The sequence below is a fragment of the Sorex araneus genome, chromosome 10 (assembly GCF_027595985.1).
Source record: "Sorex araneus isolate mSorAra2 chromosome 10, mSorAra2.pri, whole genome shotgun sequence".
In the NCBI taxonomy this organism is placed as follows: domain Eukaryota; kingdom Metazoa; phylum Chordata; class Mammalia; order Eulipotyphla; family Soricidae; genus Sorex; species Sorex araneus.
The window spans coordinates 41547909-41573584 of record NC_073311.1 but is presented as its reverse complement, the minus strand read 5'-3'; the positions used below and the strand labels follow the sequence as shown (position 1 = coordinate 41573584).

The window sequence follows — 25676 nt, the reverse complement described above, 5'->3', positions numbered from 1 at the left end:
AACTTCTGTCACAGTCTCACTTTTATTTACTTTATTCTTTAGGAAGAGTCGCCTAAATTTTACAGGCACCAGTTTTTATCTTTTTTTTTTTTTGTTATGACTCTGTTCTCTGCCACACAGAAATCCATTCCTAAAATAGATAGTCAGTCTATGAAATCTATAACGAATGGATGATCTGATTGTATGTAATGGGATTATCTTGGTATTCCTTTTTTATAGACCTCTTTTCTCAGAAAAATGCATGGCTGGTATTTACTCAGCTGCATCTTTCCGCTGTATTCTCACACCTTTGTCCCCGTGACTTCATCTCTTCTGTGAGACTAAGAACATTTTAGTGACACTTCTGAAGAGAAACCTCCTTCATCCTTTATCTAAATCATGGCATCATTTTTCCCCCCTCTATATTGCAAGCTGCAATCCAGAATGCTTGCTTGTCTGAATGCTTATTTTATGTCTTCCTTATTAGTCTCTCAGTTCCATGAGGGCAGAGAAACATTTTCATGTTTATGTACTGTGTGCCTGGTTGCCTGGCTTGTTATGACTACTGGGGACAGAGTGTCCCTCTGGCCAAGCTGAGTTTCAGCTGAAGAGAAAAGAAATGACTTGCTGGAGTGCTGTGTATGGTCAAAGAAGGCCTCCCTATTAAGGTGACATTTGAGCAGACACCTGAGGAAATTGAAGTCATGTGGGTTAGAAAACTATTGCAAAGAGGGAGAGACCCACTTTGTCAGTGGTGAAGAAAAATCAGTTAATATGAGGACTAGGAATTGTTTTTGTTATCAAGGATATCTGAGAGGGAGATGACAACTGGAGGAAAATGTGGGTTCAGGAGAGAAAAGTTTATTTTTAACAATGGAAAATATTACCACATCTTTGTGACTTATGGAAATGATGCAGTTAAATGTGGAAAATTTAAGGCATGAAAAAAGAAAGGGAGAATTTGGCAAAGCAATATAACCCAAATAGACTAGAGAGGATAGGATCCAATATCTAAGCAGAAGCAGAGAGCATAAGCGGAGGAGGTAGTCTGATAGATAAATCTAGAAAGCTCATTACAGCATCCGGAGGGAAAGTAGGTACATGTATATTGGAAAGTACATTGGTGGAGATATGTGATGCTTCTGTTATCTCCATGAAAAGGAATCAAAATAATGATGACAACAACACAATGATAGGAAAAGTGGGATTGACATTTGGAAAGAAAGGAGAAACTGTGAACTAATTTTAGATGAGTGATTATTATTAAAATGCATTTCATCTAAAGGCAGCAGGACAGTGAATGAGGGTGTAGGACACTTTGCTAGGTTGAGTAACTTTGTTTTTTTTTTTAATTTTTAAAATTTTATTGAATCACCATGAGATAGTTACAAGCTTTCATGTTTGGGTTACAATCTCACAATGATCAAACACCCATCCCTCCACCAGTGCACATTTCCCACCACCAATATCCCGGGTATATCCCCCTTTCCCACCCTCCCCCTGCCTCTAAGGCAGACAATATTCCCCATACTGTCTCTCTACTTTTGGGTATTATAGCTGGTGCAGTAACTTTGTACACTAAAAACATGACCAGGAACACTATTGACCATGTTACATCAGTTATACAAAACAAAGAAATGAGTCTATCCATTTAGGCAACTTTTCTCCTGCTGCTATAAGAGAGAACACAGTGTCTCTGACCTTTGTCACTACTCTGTCGCTTGTTCTTCCCCGTTAGCCAAAACCTGGCTTGGGCATCGGGAGTTTGTACTCCTATAGTTTTCTCTGGCCAGGTTAGGAGGAATGTGCTACATGAACAAGAGAAGTTTTCCTATCTTCACTGAATTGGAATACTAATAGGGAAAATAGAAAATAATCCCTTACTCGGTTTTGCATCTGAAGAGCTTCAAGATACTTATCTGTGCCTTGTGTGTTTATTTTCTATAATTTTAACTTTTGTTAAAATTTTAACATTTGTATAAAATCCAGTAGATTTTTTATTTTCACTCTGCAAGTTTGAAAAAACACAAGAATCACACAGCATTAAAGTTCTAGCATAATATAACACATCTACCTAGTTACTGAAAATCAGTAAACATTCATGATTGCTAATGTTAAGAGAATCTTGCCAATTAAATCCTACTTTAATACTTTAACATGACTTACCCACCCCCATGTTTATTTAAGCACTGTGGTTTTCAAAGTTGTTCATAATACACTTATTACAGGCATTTAGTATTCCAACACCAATCCCATCACCAGTGTGACCTTCCATCCACCATTGTCCCCATTTCTTCAACCAGCCCCAAGCCTGTCCCCTTAACAGGCACAAAATAATTGGAATTATAAAAAAAAATAATACTGCAGTGAAAGGAAATTTGTGAAAATTGTTATACCTCTCCATGGGGTAATTAAATCCTTGTTTGAGGGTTTACTAAGTTATTCACTGGTAGTTAAGCCTTCTATGTTGTGTATTGAACAGATTTGGCTCCTATGGTACTTTCCCATCTGATTTGGTATGCTCCTACTGGGTTGTCAGTACTGTAGAATTTGGAGAGATTGCAGGGTAGCAAGCAAATGCAGCCACGTGCTCCAGAAACTCCAGATTATTTATTTGGGCCATAAATTTACATGGCTGTGGGTGTAGGAGGTAATGTGGTTGCTGGGGCTTCTGGGTGGGGGATGGGGTGGAGAGAAGCTGCCTACTCCTATTGCAAGAAGACCTCAGAGTTCTCATCCTGAAAACCCATGTACCTTGAACTTTTGGCAGTTTTGGGACTTTCAAAAAAATTTTATTGATTCACCATGAGATAGTTACAAGCTTTCATGTTTGGATTACAATCTCACAATGATCAAACACCCATCCCTCCACCAGTGCACATTCCACACCACCAATATCCCGGGTATACCCCCCCTTTCCCACCCTCCCTCTGCCTCCATGGCAGACTATTTTCCCCATACTCTCTCTCTACTTTTGGGCATTATGGCTTACAACACAGACACTGAGAGGTCATCATGTTTGTTCCATTCTCTACTTTCCGCATGCATCTCCCATCAGTCTTGTGATCTTTGCAGAGATGAGTTGTGAAGCAGTGAAACCCAAGCAGTGTGTTGGTGTGGCAGCTGCTGTGGGGTGTGGGTACAGCTGCTGGGGCTTCAATAGGTGGGGAACTTGGCCCACTCCCTCCTGAGGGCACCCCACAGTTTTCAGTCAGGAGACTGGTGTATCTGTCCACTTTTGTGGCTAAGCCTCTTACATCTCTTCCAAGATTTAATTATGAGTCTGTAGAGATGGACTAACGGATGATCTCACATGGGATGCAGTTGCTATCTTTCTTATTATGAAAAACTTAAAGATTAGAGCTTATAAGTAAGGATGGAATTTACCCTAAACGTGGATTAAATTATCTGCTCACTAGTTTATAGATATGCGTTATTATTTAAAATTGCTCACTGAAAAATGATACAGAAAACAAATAGCCTATAAAAATAATAACATAATGCTACAGTTGAAAACATTTAGTTTCCGGAAAAAAAATAAGACTCTCCAAAGTCATCTCTAAATTTTAAAGAGTTACTTATAATAACGTGGATGTAATTAAAGCCTAAAATTATATTCCTATAATTTACCAGGTATAGTTATTTTTAATACTGCTATTTCCCAACTGGTTAACTAGAGTAAGTTAATAAATATGATACTGCTTAAATAGTTTAGGATTACTCCCTGGTATTCTGGTATTGTACACTCTTAGCCAGTAAGAATGCTTGAAAATATCTACTGTCTACTTTAAATTTTTATATTAAAAATTTTTGTAATTAATCTGAGGAAGGGGAAGTAATAGCAGTAGTTAATTTGTTAATAATCAGCAAAAACTGTCTTAAACTCAAAAAGTTTTCTACTTTAAAACAGTTATTATAAGAGAAAGCAATGAAGGCTAACAAAATCTAATGGACAATTCAACTCCTTGAGATATATTTTGAAAATATGTTTTCAGCTGCATGTCCAGGAGAATTTAAGGGTGAAATCAGAGTGAATACACACAAAGACTCCCCCCATGCTTGGATACCAATCTGAATGCTTCTGATTTAATGTTCATAGTGATTTGAACATATCGTGTATCTTTCACCTAAGATCCAAATGGCAAATTCAAATCTGTTAATGTACCAAGCAGAAAATGAGAAGAAATTAATTTGGCAATGCTATAAAATGTTAGGGAGACTTTGGGGTCTTACCCATCTAAACCCATCTTAATTCGATATTGTTACATATTATTTTAGCCAAATAATACACTTTCTAAAATTATACCTGAAGTTCTACTTCCTGTTAGACTCTTTTTATATGTTTTGGGGCCACTCTAGCATTTCTTGGGAGTAAATTACTCCATGCTGTATGCTTGGGAGTTGCTCCTGACAGGGCTTGGTTCTGGGGATGGAATCTTGGCCTCCTTCAGAGAAAGTATGTGCACCAGCCCTTTGAACTCTCTCAGTGGTCCCCTCTGATTCTCTTCAAACGTCACCCCTCATTAGATTCTAAGTTCTTTCTCCTAAGATTTCTATTTCACCGTTGTCTTCATAGTTCTTTGTTCTAGCATTTAGCTTATTTTGTTGGGGAGGGATTTGAAGCATTGGATCATTTCATGGTGGTTCTCAGAGGCTATTCTTGGCTCTGTTCAGGAGTGAACCTCTGGTTGGTGCTCAGGAGACCATATATGATGCTGGGGATTTGAATTAGAGTCCTGGCTACTGAAGCCTCCTATAATTTCTGTACTCTCTCTCAGGCCTCAGCATTTATTTTGATATTTCACATACAGAAGTTATTGTATTTTAAATTTTGGGCCACACCTACCAGTACTCAGGGCTCATTCCTGGCTCTGAGCTCAGGGATCACTCCTGGCTGGGCTTGGGGACCATAGTGAGAGTGGGAATTGAATCCCTAGCCTGCTGCAACCAAGGCAAATTCCCTATCGACTTTCCAGCCCTATAAAGAAGTTATTCTTAAAAAATATTTTTATTGAGATAACAGAGTGTGACTATCTATATGTTTTAGGGATACCAGGTTATCCAAAGTACAGTACCCTTCCCTACTGCCCATAGGACCCTTTCAGTTCACTCCCTACCTACCATTGTAACCTCAGTTCTGGAGACTGAATATGTAAGTGTGTTAACTTTTAATTTTTTTTAATTTAATCACTGTGAGATAGACCATTGCAAAGTTCTTCATGATTGGGTTTCACTCATACAATGTTCTGACACCCATCCCCCTACCAGTGTACACTTCCCACCACCAATGTTCCCAGTTTCCCTCCCACCACCCCTATACACCCCCTGTCTGCCTCTGTGACAGGCACCTTTCTTCTCTCTCTCTCTCTCTCTCTCTCTCTCTCTCTCTCTCTCTCTCTCTCTCTCTCTCTCTCTTTTGTGCATTATGGTTTGCAATGTAAGTATTAAGAGGTCATTGTGTTTCTTCAGGGCATTCAGTACTTTTATTGGGAAGGCAGAGCTGGAGTAGCTTTTTTTCCCCCTTTTTATGTGAGTGGCAGTGGCAGCTTTAGTATGTGGATGTGATTGCCCTGGCTTCCAGAGGTATAGGGAGGTGGGGGGAGATAGCCCATCCCAACCCGAGAAAGTCTGGAGATTTCAGTCCTAAAACCCACATACCCAAATTTTCAGCAGGTTAATATATTGGTGAGTCTGTCCTGAAACGGTGGAATCTGACCAGGGGCATGGCAGCAATTTTGGTTTGTGGGAGCAAGCGGCTGCTGGGGACTCTGGGTGGGCACCAGACTGATCCACCCCCCTCTGATTTACCCTGGTCTGTTCAGCCTTGCACTGGTCCAATATTAACTGCGACTTTTGAACTCTTTTGAGTTTTATTTATGGGTCTCTGATAGATGAGCTTGTATGACTGAACTGGAGGTGGTTTGTGGGTGTGGCTCCTACATACCTAACTTTAATTTCTCAGGAAACTTGGTTCTGAGTTATTAGAATCCAGCCAGAGGCACAGCAGTGCATTGGGGGTATCAGGAAGTCTGAAGGCATCCTCAGCTGTTGATGCACTTGCCCACCCTGTGGGTACAGGTTCACCTGCTGGTGACACTGCACCCCCTACATCCCAGCAGGGACCAGGACTGGAGCCAGGGCTATACCATTCACACTTGGTGTAGGCTGCAGCCAACAGTCCAGAAGACTCTGAACCCACGTGCCCCCATCCTGGGTCTCAGACAGTTGGCTCTCAGGGAAGATTTCCTCCATAATATGCTGCAGGAGGTACAATCTGGTTTGGGGAAGAAAGGGTGCCACCCCAACCCCCTACCCCCCGGGCTGAGCATGGGAGTAGCTGCTGTTTTTAGCTTTTTTTAAAAAATAAAAAACGGGGTTATTGAATCACTGTGGCATAGACCCTTGCAAAGCTGTTTGTGATTGGATTTTAGTCAACACCCATCCCTCAAACCAGTGTACATTTCCCAGCACCAGTGTCCCCAGGTTCTCTCCCATCACCCCCCACCCACCACCCCATGCCTGCCTTTATGGCAGACGCTTTTCTTCTCTCTCTCTTTGTCTCTCTTTCTCTCATTCTCTCTCCCCGCCTCCGTTTGGACATTGTGGTTTGCAATATTGATACTGAAAGGTTATCGTGTATATCCCTTTACCTACTTCTAACCATCAGATCTTGTCCAGCGTGATCATTCCCAGCTATTATTGTTGTCATGTCATGATAATAGTCTCTTCTCTACCTTACCTACCCTCAACACCACAGATACTTGTGGTCAGTTCCAACTATTGACCAGTCCTCCTAGGCCCTGTTTTCCCTGGACATGGCTTTTGGGCTCAAGTGTCTAGAGTCTCTGAGCCGCCCAAGCCTGTTGCTCATGGCAGGAATGTGGGGCGGTTAGCAGTTCCAGGTGCCAGGCTGGCCTTTAAAAGTGCATTTTTAAAAGAATTAACACATTCTTTTCTGCAAAATTGTGGAGAGTTTCTACGCCATCGCTCTGCAGTTCTAAGAGCTACCCAGCTCCACCTGTCCCGCACCTGCGTCTACACCTCCACCATCGTGGCTCCCCCAAAGTTCATTAACTTTGGACATTATCAGTTCCCTTGTTTGATTTATTTAATTTCTTTCTTTCTCCTTCTCTCTCTCTCTTTTTTTTTTGCTTTTTGGGTCACACCCGGTGATGCTCAGGGGTTACTCCTGGCTCTGCACTCAGGAATTACTCCTGGAGGTGCTGAGGAGACCATATGGGATGCTGGGAATCGAACCCTGTTCGGCCGCGTGCAAGGCAAATGCCCTACCCGCTGTGCTATTGCTCCAGCCACTCTCCTTCTCTCTTATTTTTAACGTGAAATAGTCAAATTCCATCTCTGTTGTTGCAAGATGCAAGATTTCATTTTTCTAGAAGTTGAGTCACAGTCCATTGTGTTTATATACCATCACTTTATCCATCACTGCAGGCACTTGAATTATTCTGGGTTTTGGTTGTTGTAAGTAGTGCTGCAATGACTATAGGTGTGCATATATTTTTCAGATTTGTATTCTTTGGCTAGATATTTAGCAGCAGAATTTCTTGATCTTATTGCAGTTTTATTTTCAAGCTTTTGAGCACCCCCCACACTTTTCTTCGTAGAGGCTGGACTAGCGTACATTTTGCCAACAGAGACCAAGGGCTGTTTTTGTTCCACATGCTCTCTAGAACTTTTTGGTTTTTGTCTTTTTAATAAAGGTTATCTCATTGGCATGAGATGATATCTCATTGTTGTTTGCATTTATATATTTTTGGTAATCAGTAATAATGAGCATATTTTTTTCATGTACCTTTTGGTCATCTCTACTTTGGAGCAATAGCTATTAAACTCTTCTTCCCATTTTTTCGTAGTTATTGAGTTTTGTGAGTTATTTCTCCCATTCCTTAGATACTCGGAGTCAAATTCCTGGATTGCAAGAATAGTCTGTACAGTCAAGTTTAGAAATACTTAACAAATGTTAGGAAAACAGCAAATCTAGACTAAAGAAATTAAACAGATGATAAGCATCTAGGTTATCATTAAACATGTTAAGAAGAATGTTGTGGGTCATATAAAATGGGAAAACATATATCTAATTTCAATCATCCTTTGAGAACAAAGTTCTGTTTTTTAATATGAAGGGTAAAAATATTCTGTAAAAAATTAAAGAAGAGAACATATTCTTGTGCTTATTTTCAAGGCTGCCAATGTAGAATAAACAAGAAACTTTGAAAACTTATTAAAACATCTTCACATAGGTGAAGCTCTAGTGAAAAATTTCTGACTCAGCATACTAATCAGGAACCTACGATGGAAGGGCCTAACATTTAAAAAAATTTAGTACCCCTTACCTCCCCCTCCATCCTCCAGAGACATAATCTTCAACCTCACAAAAGTACATAGTAACCCGAGGTTGAATACTAATCCCTTCTAGAGAGAAGAGGTCTTTCGAATAAGTATTTCTGAACCACTTCATTCTCATCACCTTCAGCTGTTCTTCACATGATGTTTTCCTCAATCTTTTGTCATTTAGAAGCTTCTCTGGACACACTCCAATCTATTTGCTCCTTTGACATCTTATTACCCCCGTGGAACATAGTACTCTAGCTAGTTTAGCTTATGCAGGATATAAAAGCACAGTTGCTTTCTAGTTTGTCCAGACATTCTATGTCTCTTACAATGAACGTACTTATCTTTTAAATTCTTATCTTTTATCCCAAGAGATATCCATATTACTAATTGGTACCAGTCAGAGTAGCAAGGTTGGTACACTTGAGTTAAATGCCATTGCCTTTTTTTCCATTAAGGTTATCTTTTATTCAGTGGTTATCTTTATTCACTTCTTGCAGTGGATACAGCTCTTGCTTCTTATTTCTAGGTATTATTTTCCCAGCTACCTTGGTCTTTTCTCTGCTGATCATCACCATAGTCCTCCCACCCCTCCCCACCCCACTCATAACCTGTCATTCTGAAGAATTGGTCTTTTTTTTATTTGATCATGTTCTTTTGTAAGCCTCAGGAGGGCTATAGGTAGACTAGGATATTGGGATGGAGCTCTGGCATTTTTATATCCCCTTTATATCTCCTGTTTTGCTCCTTTGGTGTAAGAGATAACATGAAAACAATTTCTATGTAGACTTTGTGGATATAATAACATTCTTTTCTTTCCCTTCCCTTCTTCCCTTGCCTTGATTCACACACCTCCACACCCCACCCCAGTTTTTGTGCTACTGAGGCTTGATTTTCCTAATTATGGAGAGAATTTGTTTTTTCTTCTATCAACAATTCAACTGTTAAGATTTTTAAAAATCATCATTTTAGTTCTTCTCACTAAACTGGTTTTAACATTGTTATTCTGAGTTTTTTTTCCCCACACCCAGAAAGAACTGAGACATGTATGCTTTGCATCTATTTACTGGATACATATTGAAGTTTTACTATATTACCAACTGTGTAACTGTCTTATTTGGAAACTTTTTATTTTATAGCATTGACTTAAAAACTGGAGAAATCTTAATCATACAAAAATGCATTCAAGATAAAGTTCTCGGGTTTGGAAGGATCTGAATTTACCTGTTTTTTTTTGTATATATTCAACTTTCATGTAGATTATTTTAAATTAAATATTTCATACACATTCAGTTTTTCAAGATATGACCAGTTACACATTGTAAATTTGGACCAGAGTTCTGAGCTTTATCTGTTGGAATTCTTGGAGGCCTATTCTGAACTGTATTTTTTTTACATAATCTTTTCCTTAGCATTAATATCAGCCTCTGGTACTCGAAACCCAGGGTTATCTTCGTCTACATTCTTTGGCTCAGATCTGAGGTTGACCATACAAATGCAGAATTGTGGTTAGGAATTCTTTGGCGGTAGTTTATTGTTACTGTGAAATTTATAAAATTATTCATGATTGGGTTTCAGGTATACAGTGTCCCTTCAAGGTATCTACCTCTCCTCCATCAATTATCCCCTTCCCCTACCCTACCGGAAGTACCCTACCTACTGTACTGTTGCTTTGGGCTCCTCAGTCTTTATTTCTTAAGGTGAATTTAGAAATTTACCCTGTCCAACAGTCTGTTTCTATGAGAGAGGCACTCTTAAACATTATAAGCTTTTTGCACTGTGGTTTGCTGTACTTTTGCTGATACGATTTTATACATAACAGTTTACCAGCTTTCAGCATCACCTCCTCCGCCACCATCAATGCTGCCCCCTCCCTGTCTTATCCCCCAGTTCCCTCAAGTGACATATTTCCTGCTGGAGATCAGTTCTCATGTTCTTTGTTTCCATCGTTTTTGGGTATTCATTATTCCACCATTACGATTTTTTTTACCTCACATATGAGAGAAATCATTCTGTGTTGGTCTCTCTCCCTCTGACTAACTTCACTCAGCATGATACTCTCTAGATCCTCCCATGTAGCAGCAAATTTAATGACTTTATTATTGTTGTATTTCACTGAGGGGCCGTTAAGCCCTTCTATGAGATCACTAATATGTTAAAGGTTGAGCCTGGTGTGCATATATATATGTAAAATATATATTATATATAAAAATACATAAATATATATGTGTATATACATATATATAGAATGTTTATCTACCATGTTGAAGTATTATTGCCTAGATCTGAATAGTTTTCATAATTTGTCTTTTGTACAGTGCTATATATTTATAAGTTATTATTTTGTGTCTATTATTGTTTGTATATATCATACCACTGAAATTATTCTCAAACTATAATTTTAATCTTTATTTATCTTTGGATTTTGGGCCATACCTTGTGGTGATGAGGGCTTACTCCTGGTTCTGCACTGAGGTGTCACTTCTGCTGGGGCTCTGAGGAACATTAGGGGGCAATGGAAGTGCCCTACCCACTGCTGTACTGTCTGGGTCTCTCCGTCTTTCTTTTTTTTTTTTTTTTTTGCTTTTTGGGTCATACATCACGATGCTCAGGGGTTACTACTGGCTTTGCACTCAGGAATTACTTCTGGCGGTGCTCGGTGGACCATATGGGATGCTGGGAATCGAACCCAGGTTGGTCGCATGCAAGGCAAATGCCCTACCCGCTGTGCTATCACTCCAGCCTGTCAGTCTTTCTTTCTTTTTTTTAAAATTAATTTATTTTATTAAATCACCATGTGGAAAGTTACAAAGTTTTCAGGCTTATGTCTCAGTTATACAATGCTCGAACACCCATCCCTTCACCAGTGCCCATATTCCACCACCAAAAACCCCAGTAATACCTCCCACCTACCCACCCCTGCCTGCATAGCTGATAAATTTCACTTCATTTTCTCTTTACCTTGATTACATTCCATATTTCAACACAAAATTCACTATTGTTGTTGAAGTTTCCCCCCTAAAAACAGCCCTGCTGACAAGGAAGCATTTGATAATTAGTTTTCCATAGCTGAGAATGAACAGATATGAAGATATGAAGGGATATAGCGGCAGCGTGGTTTAGGATTTCTGTATTTTAGTATTTTAGTTATTAAATCCATGGAGATTTATGTTAGAAATTGCATCATTTCCTTTCCTGGGGCAGCATGAGGCTATGGCTTAGTTTATAGTCTAGAGATATTGCTGAAAGCAGTTGCTGGTACCAAAAGTAGTCTAGCTGGCCTCTGAATCGTGGTTGATAGCAGCAGAGCAGCCGCACAAACGTGTGGCCACCTGGGTCACATCTTGGTGGAGCGCGCACCGAGATTGCCCATGAGTCCCGCTGTTTCAAGTTCAAACTTCTTTTTTTCTGTTTTCTTCCTGCACCACCAAGTTTGTACTTGCTTAATGGTCCTCATAATATGGCGGACACCATGCCACTTTTCCCCGAAAAGGGAAAAAAACCCCTTTTTTTGATGGATATTTCCCCTCTTTGGCCAGCGTGGGGCTATGGCTTAGTTCACAGTCTAGAGACATTGCTTGAAGCAGTTGCTGGTACCAAAAGTAATCTAGTTGGCCTCCGGATTGTGGTCGATCAGCAGCAGAGCAGCCACACAAACATGTCGCCACCCGGGTCACATCTCGGTGGAGCCCAGTCTTTATTTCTTAAGGTGAATTTAGACCACACTGATTTTCAGTGTTCCTTAAGCTTCTTTAACATTGCATTTATAAAGTGTGCTAGTTATGCAATCAAATTTTTAAAAGAATTTTTAATATTTTATATTAATCTATAGCGATCATCTTATGTTGGGCTGAAATGAAAGTCCCACATTAGGGATCACTTTAGTATAAGGGGACAAATGACTAGAATGATGGTATTCAATTTGACAAATACACATACAGAGAACTTAAATCTTTGAGGGGGAATTTGGAAGGAGGGCACACCTGACTGTACTCAGGACCTACCCCCTGGTTCTGCACTGAGGGATCACCCCTAGAGGTACTCCTTTCGTCTGGCTCCACACTGAGGGATCACTCATAGAGGTGCTCCCTACTCTTCACTCTGCACACAGGGATCACCCCAAGAGGTATTCATGGGACCATTTATGATGATGGGATCAAACCCAGTTTAGCCACCAGCAAAGCAAGTGCCCTGCTTGCTAGACTAGCTCTCTGGCCTAGTGGTACAGATGCTAATGAAATGAAGAGGGTTTGTAGTTCAATCCCACCGGGAAGAGGTGCTGCCCTTTGAAATCTCTGAGGAAGCAAAAACAATGGTGCTGCCATAAAAATATTCCATCTGTCCAAGGTAGTGGGTGTAAGGTCTGCAGGGAAAAAGTTGAGGTGGAAGAGAGAGGGTCCAAAGACGAAGATGATATGGGCTTTGTAAGTTACATGAACTCACTTATGTTATTAGACATACAAATTTATATAAAGATAACTGTATAGAAATATGTTATATAAACAAGCACGTATCAATCAGACATGCTTATAAAACTGTCTTCTCAAGTGGACTGTGAAAATAAAGTCGATATTGTTGCTCTTATACTTGAGAAGCACGAGGCTCCTCTGAGGCAGCAGGGGGGCTTATAACTTAAGAACCTCAAAGGGCAAGTTGGCATCAGGGTGTCACAGACTGAAGAGTTTGGAATTTGTTTCTAGAATCTCTTCTTTATTCCACACTACCTTTCTGACATCATGTGCTAACTTTACAGAGAATATGTGAAATGAAAAGAACAGATTTCCTTTTAAACTAACAGCATTTTCTGTTATGGACACAGAGCTGATTAAAGAGAGGAGAAGGAGCTGAGCTAGCAGGGTGGAGGTGGGAGTGGGGGATGGGGGCGGGGACAGCTGAAAAGGGGGTTCCTAGGCTGATTATACCTGATGTGCATCTACAGCCAATAGAAGGTCATAATGCAAAGATTTTTTTCAATAATAAAGAAAATAAGCACACAAAAGCCAAGAGAATAGAGTAAATGATTCCCAGTCAGGCAGGTCAGTCTGCTGCCGATGAGCTGGAAGGTGCCGTGGCCACTCTCTGTTCCTTCGCCATGCCCAGGTTCTTCAATATTTTTAAGAGTGAAAATACTGAGTAATGATGATGCTCAGACTCAGAGTTGGAAAGTAGAAAAGTTTTTTGGAAAGTAGAGGAAAAAAGAAAAAGAGCTCTCAAGTAGGTGTTAAGTGGCCACAAGTCTGAGCTCAGCCTCCGAGGGAGACACACAGGCAGGACAGGTATTTCAAGGTTTTACTCACACACCAAAACACACTCATACATGAGGACCCATTCCGGTTGGAAGATGCGAGCTGAACATGATGGCCACTCAATATGTCTATTGCAAACTACAACACCCAAAAGGAGAGAGAACAAAGGGGAATGCCCTGCCACAGAGGAAGGGTGGGGTGGTGGGGGATGGGGTGGGAGTGGTGAGAGGGATACTGGGATCATTGGTGGAGGAGAATGGGCACTGATGGAGGGATGGGTAAACACTCACTGTATGAGTAAAATGCAAACACAAAAGTTCATAAGTTTGTAACTGTACATCACAGTGATTCTCTAATAAAAAATTTTTAAAAAAAGAGATTCAGCAGTGAGACTTCTCAAGCTGGGGACACTCCCTGGACTTGGAACCGGCTCGCCCCCAGGGAGAGGTTTGTATTTAAAAATTTTATTTATTTATTTATTTATTTTTTAATTAGTGAGTCATAGTGAGGGTACAGTTACAGATTCAAGCATTTCGTGCTTGTTTTTCCCTCATGCAGTGTTCAGGAGCCCATCCCTCCACCAGTGTCCATTCTCCACCACCAATGAATCCAGTATCCCTCCCACCACAGGGAGAGGTTTTTAAGCCCTCTGTTCTCCTGCCTACTTGCCTGGGCGCCCCCTGCCAGATGCATTCTCATGACCTTGCGCCAGCAGGCAGAGGATACAGAAGCAGAAACAGAGAGGTTGACACATCTTACATTCACTTGGATCATTCTTGTCATCTGTGGTCAGATGTCTGGGCGTGTATGACCTTAAGGTCTGGCACATTTTTTCTTAATAGGTTGTAAAATCATGACCCTGAGGCACAAAATAGAGTCTGCCTTTCTGTCTCACTGGCACGGGGAAACTGAGGCTTCCTCTTTCAAGTCTTGTTGTTTTGTTTTCTGTATTTTCTCCCTGGGCTGGAGCGATAGCACAGCGGATAGGGTGTTTGCCTTGCATGCAGCCGACCCGCATTCGATTCCTCCGCCCCTCTCAGAAAGCCCAGCAAGGTACTGAGAGTATCTAGCCCATACGGCAGAGCCTGGCAAGCTACCTGCTGTGTATTTGATATGCCAAAAACAGTAACAACAAGTCTCACAATGGAGATGTTACTGGTGCCCGCTTGAACAAATCCATGAGCAACGGGATGACAGTGACAGTGACAGTATTTTCTCCCAGGAAACTTTTCCCCTAGAGATTATTTTCAAACCAATCCCAATCATAACTTCTAAATGTCTAAGTGAATTCTTTTTATAGCTGAGGGGACCACACCCAGGAGCGGAGGAGATTGAGAGCATATGCTTCCAGGATTGAACCCACGGCCTCCCACATTGAAAGCACTTACCCACACCCCTGGCCCGAAATAATAAAGAATTTTAACCTGCAAGAATTTCTAATGTAGCCATGTTGTTCCCCCTGCTTTCTTTCTTTCCTTTCTTTCTTTTTTTTTTTTTTTCAGACAGAAAAGGGGAGTGCACTTCATGAAGCAGCTCTGTTTGGAAAGGTGGATGTTGTGAGAGTTTTATTAGAAACAGGTAATTATGGTTCTCCTTGTCACTTCTTTTGCCAAGTACTATCTGTGTTCTAGAAGTAGACGAAGGAAAATAGTCCAGCTTTTTGTTGTTTTGCAGTCATACTCTCCATCAACATAACATTGAGTCTGAATGTTTTGATAAAAAATGGATATAAATGTTCATCTTCCTGTACTAAATAGATGCTTTAAGTTAAAAACTTCTCTGAAACAGAACTTTGTGCATTTAAGTAACATCAAAATATACTAGAGATCTAAAATATAAGAAAAGCTCTGCTTTTAACATAAGGGAGGAGCTGATCCATCCCTGGGGAGTTCTGACCATTATTTGGTTTTTTGAAAGCACATCATATTTTCCTTGGATATTTATATTGTGAACACAAAACTGGAGTTTCTAGTTTGAAAGGTACATTATTTACAGTTACTTCATGAACTGAATAGCTATTGTTTGTAAATTGCAGTTATTGGAAGATAACCTATTAGAGGGAATGCTTTGAAAGAACATGTCAGGTTTCATATATATATATATATATATGGGCTGGAGTGATAGCACAGCGATAGGGTATTTGCCTTTCACGCGCCCTACCCGTGTTTGATTCCTCCTCCCCTCTTGGAGAGCCCGGCAAGCTACTGAGTGTATCATGCCCGCACGGCAGAGCCTGGCAAGCTACCCGTGGTGTATTGGATATGCCAAAAACAGTAACAATAAGTCTCTCAATGAGAGACGTTACTGGTGCCCTCTAAAACAAATCGATGAGCAACAGGATGACAGTGACAGTGACATATATATATATATTTTATATATATATATATACACACACATATATATATATTCTGATTTATATAAGATAAAACTGAAATTGAGGTCAGGTTTTATTAGAATTCAAATGACATGCAACAATTCATACTTGGAAGAAATATGTGAGTCTTTTGTGTTAAGGGCTATACATACCATCTTATATTTCATAAAAAAAATCAAAAGAAGCATTGCATACTAATTTTTTTATTTTGCTTCTACAAAGATAAAATGTCATTAATTTTTAATTTTGACTTGTAACAGTACTCCTTTGACATGCAATAAATACATTCAAATGTCAGGTATGTATTGGTTACACATGCTTACACAGCTTTCAGGAAAGTATATCATGGTAAATCTGTCCACGTCCTGAAATCTGGCTTTGTTTGTATTTAGATTATTTGGAAAGTTCATAAATTTCTGGGGGCAGTGCAAGGTATTAGTTACAATAAAATCAGTACTTTAGTGCAACAATTATATTCAGACTTAATATAATTCCAAAGTGTTTTAGTTATACACTTCAAGAGGTTCACTGGCATCCCAGACGGTTCCCAGAGCACTGCCGGGAGTAATTCCTGAGTGCAAAAACTGGAGTGAGCCCTGAGTGTCGCCAGGTGTGGCCCCCAAACCAAAACAAACAAACAAACAAACAAAGAAAACAAAAACTGTTAAAGTGAGAGAGTGAGTCCAGAGTCGACCACCCCCCAAGGACAGAGAACAGAGCCAATAATGCAAGTCACATAGTGAGGTTTGTTGTTCCATCTATCTGAGGTCCAAGTAACTGCCGGCGTAGCGGGCTTCAACAGGGACCCCGAGCACTAAATTCAGCAAGTTCTTATACTTTAATTTTAGCAAGTAAGCATCACTCAGCAAGAATATATGAATATATATATATTCTTTGTTGTTATTGTTTTGGCCCACAACATCCAGCCCACTCTCTAACAGTTACATTCTGGAGACCTAATCTTATTCCGGCGATGTAATCTTTGACAAAAGTATCTGTTTTTTCTGCTTTTCTTGTTCCTGGAAGAGGCCTAAATTACTTCAGAGCCTGTCATGGCAGTGCTCTGGCTAAGTGGGTCCTAACACAACAAACAAACAAACAAAAACCCCCAAACAAAAAAAAAATCAAGAACCAAAATATCAACAGACATAACCTTTCTAGGGGAGATTATCAAAAATCCAACCTAGAGGCCCTTATCCTGAACTATATCTCTTCCCTCCTAAAATAGCAGTAGTAATCATTGGTTCACTTCCCACTAAGAGTTAATTCATTATCGAGAATGTTTCTCTCCTTTGATATAGCTCGGTGCCACCTTCTATTAAAATTGTGTCTGAGTGTGTATTTATGAGTGCAAAACAATTTTGAAATTCAGTTTCAGTGCTTTTCTGTGTACTTTGAAATCAGAGCAATTATCTCTTGACATTTTCTTTTGATGACATTCCAATAGTGTATATCTACTCAGCTTTTCTTTTCTTTTCAGGAATTGATGCCAACATAACGGATAGCTTAGGTAGAACTGTCTTAGACATTCTGAAAGAACATCCATCTCAGAAATCTCTCCAGATTGCAACACTCTTACAAGGTAAACAGTATTGAATGATGAATGGGTTTGCCTTGAAGTTCTGATGAAATTAAAACTGTCAAAGTTTTCTCTTGAGTTTTGAGTCAATGTTTATGTTCAAGCTTGCTATTTACATTTTTTTTCAGATAAATTTTTTAGGAAAAATGATTGGTGTTTTAATGTTTTATTTCTGTTTTCCAATTACTCAGGCTTTAAAGGAAAAAGTATTTTTTCACTCACTGCTTAGTAAAGTTATTATTAAAACTCATAGAAAAACATGTAAGTATAGGCAGGCTACAAAAAAATGTAGTTATCGGAGGGAGAGATAGTACAGTGAGTCAGGCGCTTTGCTTTGCACGCAGCTGACCTGAGTTTGGTCCTGACGTCCCACATGGTCCCAAGAGCACTACGGGGAGTGAACAGTGAGAACAGAGCCAGGAGTAAGCCCTGAGCACTGCCTGGTGTGACCCTAACTCCCCTCCCCCCCAAAAGATGGGGTTATGAGCTTGAAGTTAGAAGTTAGTACTAAGAAATAGTTAGAAGTAAGTAGTTATAAGTAAGTAGTAAAAAGTCCAGACTACAAAGTGATGATGTTTATTATCTTAAACGTAATTCTTTTAGAAATTTTAGGGAATTCCTAACAGCCTGTGTGATTTTCCCAACTCTGTGAGATAGGTAAACCCGGCATCATTCCCTCTTTCGCACGTGAGGAGTACTGAGGCTCGGAGAGCCTGTCTCATTCTAAGTGGTAGGGCTGGTACATAAATGTTGGGTTGACAGCAAGATTATTCTTAGTTGAAAGATTATTTTCTTCCTAATCTATAGCATAATACCAGTCAGTTTTGTCAGACATTGTATTTGAATAAATCTGGCAAAGATTTGTATAACTAGTTGTAGGGAACTCATTTGTAGAGGTGGGGTTTTTTTGTTTTGTTGGTGGCCACACCTGGTGCTGCTCAGGGGTTACCCATGGCTCTGCACTCACGGGTCACTCCTGGCAGTGCTCAGGGGCAATGGGATATGGGGGATTGACCCCCCAGTCAGGTGTGTGTGCAGGGCAAGTGCCCTAACTCCTGTAGTATCTCTTCAGCACCACATCTGTAGAAGGTTTGACAAGTCTTTCCCAGAGGTGATACAGTGTCTTCCGTTTGCACCTCCCCCCCACCCTGCCTCCTTCAGGCTACTATTAACCTTTCCTGGAGCTTTCTGCACGCTGCTTAGAATAGAATATTCTAGGTTCTTTTACCTTGTTATTGCCTTTTGCAACTCCATATCAAAAAAAGAAAAAGATGCTTTTAACACAATTTACTTTTTTGTGAGGAAAGAAACAGGCTGTTCCTAAAAGCGACCTAAATGAAGTGTATTTAAATAGTTCAACTTAGGTAAAAATGTTGCTAAATAAGAGTAATTGTCTTCCTTCTCTTAAATGGTTTTGATCATTAGGTATGCCAAATATATGTCTATCTATTTGATACAATATATAGGACATCTTTGAATTTTCAGAAATTCAAACTTTAGAATGTGAATACATGTTCTTTGCATTCCTGCATTTCAAGTCACTGGCAATATCTTACAAAAATATTTTTTAAGAATGCCAGTTTATAGCAGGTAAAATTACTATTTTTGTGTCCTGAAGGAGATTCAATTTGCATAATTTCTCCATGAATCAAATATTTTAAGGATAGAATCCCATCGACTCATGTCCTAGTAGAATTTTCTAGTAGACAAGCCCTTAGGTAGCAACTCATGACAAGAGTCTGTCAGGAATGTGCTACTCAGGATATTTAGGATATAAGAGAGATGTAAGGACCAGAGTGATAGTAGCATGATAGTGGAGTCCTTGCACACCGTCAATCTGGAACGATAGCACATTGGTTGGGCATTTGCCTTTCATGTGGTTGACCCGAATTCGATTCCTCCGCCCCTCTCGGAGATCCCGGCAAGCTACTGAGAGTATCAAGCCCGAGCGGCAGAGCCTGGCAAGCTACCCATGCATATTGGATATGCCAGAAACAGTAACAATAAGTCTCTCAATGAGAGACGTTACTGGTGCCCGCTTGAACAAATTGATGAGCAATGGGACGACAGTGACAGTGACATCCCATGTGGTCCCCCGAGCACAGCCAGCAGTGATTCCTGAGTGCAGAGTCAGGAATAATTCCTGAGCACTGCTGGGTGTGGCCAAAAAACAAAGAAGGCAAAAGAACAACAACAAAAAGAAAGAAGTCAAACACTGATTATCAAAAGTAGAGCATAATTTAGCTATTGGTTTTAAGATAAATGAATTCAAGTGCATAACTTGGAAAACTTATATATACACAGAATACTTAGAAGGCATAGGAAGAGCCACAGTTCTTGAAGAGCAGATCCAGGAGGACGCAATGCAAGAAGCTCAAATTTCATCTCCCGTTGAGTCACCATCCCCAAATGTCAAAAGTGAGTTGCCACCCTAAAGCTTTGGTGATAAAGCTTCCTGCACACCTTTGTGAGACATGGGTTTGAAAATTTCAAGTGTAGTTGGTTGTGGGACTGGAGCAATAGCACAGGGGGTAGGGCGTTTGCCTTGCACGCGGCCAACCCAAGTTTGGTTCTTCTGTCCTCTCTGAGAGCCCGGCAAGCTACCAAGGGTATCCCGCCTGCACGGCAGAGCCTGGCAAGTTACCCGTAGTGTGCTTGATATGCCCCGAACAAGTAATAACAAGTCTCACGATGGAGACGTTACTGGTGCCCGCTCGAGCAAATCGATGAACAACAGGATGGCAGTGCTTTAGTAGTTGGTTGCGTGTTGTATTCAACATTTTATGTACTTATTCAATCAATATTTACTGGGCTCCTGTTATTGGTCAAACACTAGTCTCTGCCCTGGGATACAGTAGTAAGCAAAGAAGATAATTTCTGCATGAGTTCATACACAATAGTTATTGCATAAGAATTTTTTTCTAGAATAATTTTCTTCATTTTTTTTCCAGGGAAGCAAGTAGCTTTATTAAATGAAATTTAGAGAGATGTGAGGGGAGAGCAAAAGAGGAGAAAGATATGTTCAAGAGAGCATGGGCTTCTCTAGAGTGGAAAAACCAAAAAATGGCTTTGAGGAAGAGGTTATGTATAATTTTTTAAAAACATAAACTAAGTCATTGGTACATGTATTTAATGTTATTTTTATATTTTTCTTAAAATATTTTAAATTTGTTTTCAGGAATATTTATTGAGTCATTCTGATACACAAAGTTCTTTTTTAATTATTTTTATTGAATCACCATGAGATAGTTACAAGCTTTCATGTTTGGGTTACAGTCACACAATGATCAAACACCCATCTCTCCACCATTGCACATTCCCCACCACCAATATCCCCGGTATACCCCCTCCTTTCCCATCCTCCCCCTGTCTCCATCAATATTCCCCATACTCTTTCTCTCCTTTTGGGCATTATGGCTTGCAGCACAGACATTGAGAGGTCATGTTTGGTCCATTATCTAGTTTCGGCACGCATCTCCCATTCCGATTGATTCCTCCAGCCATCATTTTCTTAGTGATCCCTTTTCTATTCCATCTGCCTTCTCCCCTCTGCTCATGAAGCTGTCTTCCAGCTATGGGGCATTCCTCCTGGCCCTTGTATCTACTGTTCTTGGGGATACACAAAGTTCTTAATAGGCTTATTTCAGGCATTCAATGTTCCATCACTAATTCCATTATCAATCATATCAATGTTCTCTTCCCTCCACCAATGTCCCCAGATTCCTTCCCACCCCTTAGCCTGCCCTCTTGGCAGGCATATAACAAACTTATTTCATATTATTTGGTCCAACAAAACTTAAAGGAATGCCACATAGAGTTACCAGAAAATTAATAAAACTGGAGCAATAGCACAGCGGGTAGGGTGTTTGCCTTGCACATGGCTGACCTGGGTTTGATTCCTCTATCCCTCTCAGAGAGCCTGGCAAGCTACCAAGAGTATCCCGCCCGCACGGCAGAGCCTGGCAAGGTCCTTGTGGCGTATTCAATATGCCAAAAACAGTAACAACAAGCCTCACAATGGAGACATTACTGGTGCCCGCTCGAGCAAATTGATGAATAACGGGATGACAGTGCTATGACAGAGCTACAGTGCTATTGTCTCTAACCTTTTTAAAGTCTAGTACAGGACAACCATAAGTACATTCGTGAGTGCGACATTCAATGACATGATAGGAAGTTTCTCCTCTCCTTTAAAGGAGCTCTTATAACATTTCTTGCAAAACTTGTGTCAAAGCTATGAATTCTCTAAACTGTTGTTGTCCATAAACCTCTATATGGTTCCTTCAAATATGAATAATAATCTAGCTGGTTAGAATTATCTCAAGAAGGTGCTCATTTTGTTCAGTTTTTGTACTATATCCTTCCATATTCTTCTGGTTCATAGAGTCTCATTTGGTAGAACTGCTGTACATCTTATGGGTTTTCCTTTGTACGTAAGTTCCATTTTTTAATCTTTTTGCATTCAGTATTTTCTCCATCTTTGGTATTTGTAATTTTGAGTGTAATGTGTCTTGGAATTTTCTTAACTGAGTCTATTTTCACTGGGACCTTTAGGGCTTCTTGGATCTCAGTGCCAGTAATCCTCAACTCTGGGAAGTTCTTATTGATGATTTCTTTATTATTTGTTTCTTCATCACATTTTCCTTCCTGATCTTCAGAGACTCCAGTGATACTTATATTGCTCTTCCTGAGCTCATCCTGTAGTTCTCTGGTATGCTGCTTATTTCTTTTCAGACCCTTTTTCCATCTTCTGTTTCCTAGTGTTTTTTTCCTTCTCATCTTAGAGCTCTTCGATCTTTTTGCTCAGCTTTTGTTACTCTGTTCAGAGTTTCTGTTGACTATTTTTTTTTATGTCATTGCCATGTTCTTAATTTCTGTTATTACTGACCATAGTATTTTTTTTCGTTTTGACTCCCGTACTTTCTTTTCGCTTTCTTGACTTCATGTGCTATCATAATCTTTGAACTCACTGAACATCCTCAGCATAATGTCACTAAATACACTGTATTGAGGATTTACTGGTATTGTTCATGTCTCACTGGTACTGTTTTCACTCACTGAGTGCGGTGTGCTTCTACATGTTTTCCTCATTGGTTATCTAGAGTGTTTGCTGTGCTGGGATGGAGTCTTTATAATTAGGCCCCTGGAAGATGCCGAGGGATTAAGCTGGAGATTGCTCTCTATTTTCTTTACCTGTTCTCCTTGAATAACTGTGAGCAGCATATGCAATTTGTTGAGTAGATCTCCTTCAGGAGCTATGATGTGGGCCCTTGATATGGTGTAGATTGGGTGGGAGGCTGCTGGAACCCTCTGGGTAGGGAGAGACCTGCCTTCTGTTCCATCTCTGCCCCCCGTTCAGAATAGGCCCAGTGGCATCGGCTGCAGACTGGGAATGGCCATCTGGGATGGTGGAGCAGCAAGCAGGTCAGTGATACATGAATTTTAATCGAAGGGTTTGTTTTTCCAGAAAAGATTGCAGGTATAAAGTATCTTTCTGAGTGTATGTTTGTTTGCATGCAGCCTACAAAATATTTACATTTGATAGATAAATTACATGATTATGTCTATTTTCTATCACATGGTGCTACCTTATGATTATCTTACATAATTCGTTGTATAAGTAAGTTCTACCATTTTTGAAAAAACATTATTTCCTCTTCCCTTCCCCGTGTGGATGTTGTGGTCATGGGTGTTACACACCTGACGAAGAAGGTCACACACATACTTGCTGTGATGCTCACATGCCCTCTGGCTGCTGTGTTCTCCAGAGGCTGCACCTGGGGTTCTTGCACACGCAGTCACAGTGTCCAAGCACAGCTGGTTGTGGTGCCCGAAAGTCACACACTCTGGGAATGGGATTGTGTCCAGTGAGTGAGGGACAGCGGACTCTAGGTCTCAGGCCTGCAAGGCAGGAGCACCACCAACTGAGCCCTCTCCAGCCCACTTCCTACTTTACAGGAAGTATGTTCTCAAAGTCTTCTCAAATTTGATGATTTGCTGAATCGATCTGGTCAGTGACATAGAGTTCCAGTGAAAGATTATTGAATAATAAATGCTCTAATACATGAAGTTTTAGGAATTGTAATTACAGATGCTCTTAAGTACTACATACGTGTGACATTTCAGTACTTCCCTTTGGAAAAAGAATTAGAATAGCGGAAAACGGGACTTTTCCTCTGACTCTTTGTGCACTAGTGTTAATTTGGGAACAGGTTTTCAGCAGAGTAATTTTTAGGTGTCAGTTTTATTTGCCTCTTTTGGAGTCCCATCACTAGAAGGGTTCCATTATGATTTCACATTGAGTTCTAGCAGTAGGTCTTCTTGGAACTACTAAAAAAGTGTCCTCTCTCTTGACAGGTGAAACTGTGACTGGGGAACTCTCGAAACTCTTGGATGAAATAAAGCTCTGCCAAGAAAAAGATTTCTCTTTCGAAGATTTATGCCACACAATATCAGACCACTACTTAGATAATTTGAGCAAGATGTCAGAGGAAGAGCTCGGGAAAAATGGAAGCCAGAGTGTAGTAAGTAAGGGGGGGCGAAGGAAGATGATGTGTCTGTCCGTGCCAGTTCAGTGTATATCTAAGACTGTGGGTTCTGTGCTTTGTCTTGTCTGCAGATTCCACTGCTGTCAGGCCCCTACTACTCTTTCCCCATGTTCTTGGGGTTTTCTTCTCATGGCATGTTAGGGGACGGGGTGTTTCGATAAGTCACATGACCTCATTAGTATTTGGATCTCAGAATACATGAATGGCTTCTTTGATTCTGTTCTTCTAATTGTATTGGGCATAGTGACATTGGCTTCCAAATAAAGAAGAAAAAACTTTCATTTTCTTCCCTGCTTTCTCTCTGAACCTAATCTCACCTTGTTTTGAAGGGGAAGGAGAGTTGAGCCATGGGGGCTTATGTGCTTCCTCGGTCACTCTGTAAGTTATAGCAGGAGAGAGTATTACGGAAGGTTCCACCTGAATATTTCTTGCGGTCATGTGCAAATCTCATTGTGAGTGAAACCTACTAACTCAGAATTGAAATCATGAGTGAGAGATTCTTACCCATTTGAATTTTTATATTAGCGCAGACTCAAGAAAAACTGTAGATGAGCAATCAGGAGGGAGTTGATATTTGTATACCTATTTTTTTATTAGATTGAAAAAAGGGTTTATAAAGTACACTGGTATTAAAGAAAATACTTGATTTTTATAAGAGGGATTTATTTAATTTTTATTTACTTTTAGTACAGTTTGTTTGAGAAACTTAATACTTTGTACAGAAGCCAGTAACAGTGGAATGTGTCACAAAAGTCTTATATTCATGAAAAGTAAAACATTTTCAGTATAGCAAACTGTACTGAGTGCATTGAGCAACTTAGAACAGTGACCCAGGACCCCAGGACAGGTGTGGCGGGTCTGTTTGTGACTAGTCTCACCTGTCATACTTATTTTTATTTTTGTTGTTTGTTTCTGATATTATCTCTTCTATAACATCACATTACTGACTATAATAAAATTATTTGTGAGTAACCATGTGCAATATACACATATTGAAGGAAATAACCTGTAGGTTTTCACAAATGAAAATTTTATGTCAATGAAACATTATAGAACCATTAATGTCAGGATATACTTTCCACTTAAAAATTCTAAAACAGGATTGTGCATTAGCTAGATTACAAACCAGCATTTCAACATTTCCTTGAAAGTTAGTTAGAAATAGAGATATAACATCCTGTATAAATTTTTTAGGTATTTAGGTCCATTATCAAAACTTTCTCTAAATTGACAGCGTCTGGACCTCTGCTTCTAAGCCCACAGATTTTCTTGAATTTTCTCCTAGGCACTAATGATAGCACAGAAGGATAGGGCGTTTGTCTTGCATGCAGCCGACCCTGGTTCAATTCCTCCGCCCCTCTCATAGAGCCCTGCAAGCTACTGAGAGTATCTAGCCCGCATGGCAGAGCCTGGCAAGCTACCCCTGGCTTATTCGATATGCCAAAAACAGTAACAACAGGTCTCACAATGAAGATGTTACTGGTGCCCACTCGAGCAAATTGATAAGCAACCGGATGACAGTGATACAGTGATACAGTGAATTTTCTCCACTAGTCATTTCTAAACTTTTCTTAAGTGCCATAGTTAGTTAATAGACTTTG

General features: G+C 40.1%; 1 protein-coding gene across 11 annotated transcripts in view; it reads left to right on the top strand.

The window, feature by feature from the left end:
• ANKS1B (ankyrin repeat and sterile alpha motif domain containing 1B) overlaps positions 1-25676 on the top strand; it is a 1196591-nt gene that overhangs the window by 159467 nt on the left and 1011448 nt on the right. For all 11 annotated transcript variants that reach the window (XM_055118593.1, XM_055118592.1, XM_055118591.1 and 8 more), the window contains exons 5-8: positions 15077-15152; positions 17429-17530; positions 19832-19945; positions 23885-24051. In XM_055118593.1, the coding sequence (XP_054974568.1) occupies positions 15077-15152; positions 17429-17530; positions 19832-19945; positions 23885-24051 (459 nt within the window). The remainder of the gene's footprint in view (positions 1-15076; positions 15153-17428; positions 17531-19831; positions 19946-23884; positions 24052-25676) is intronic.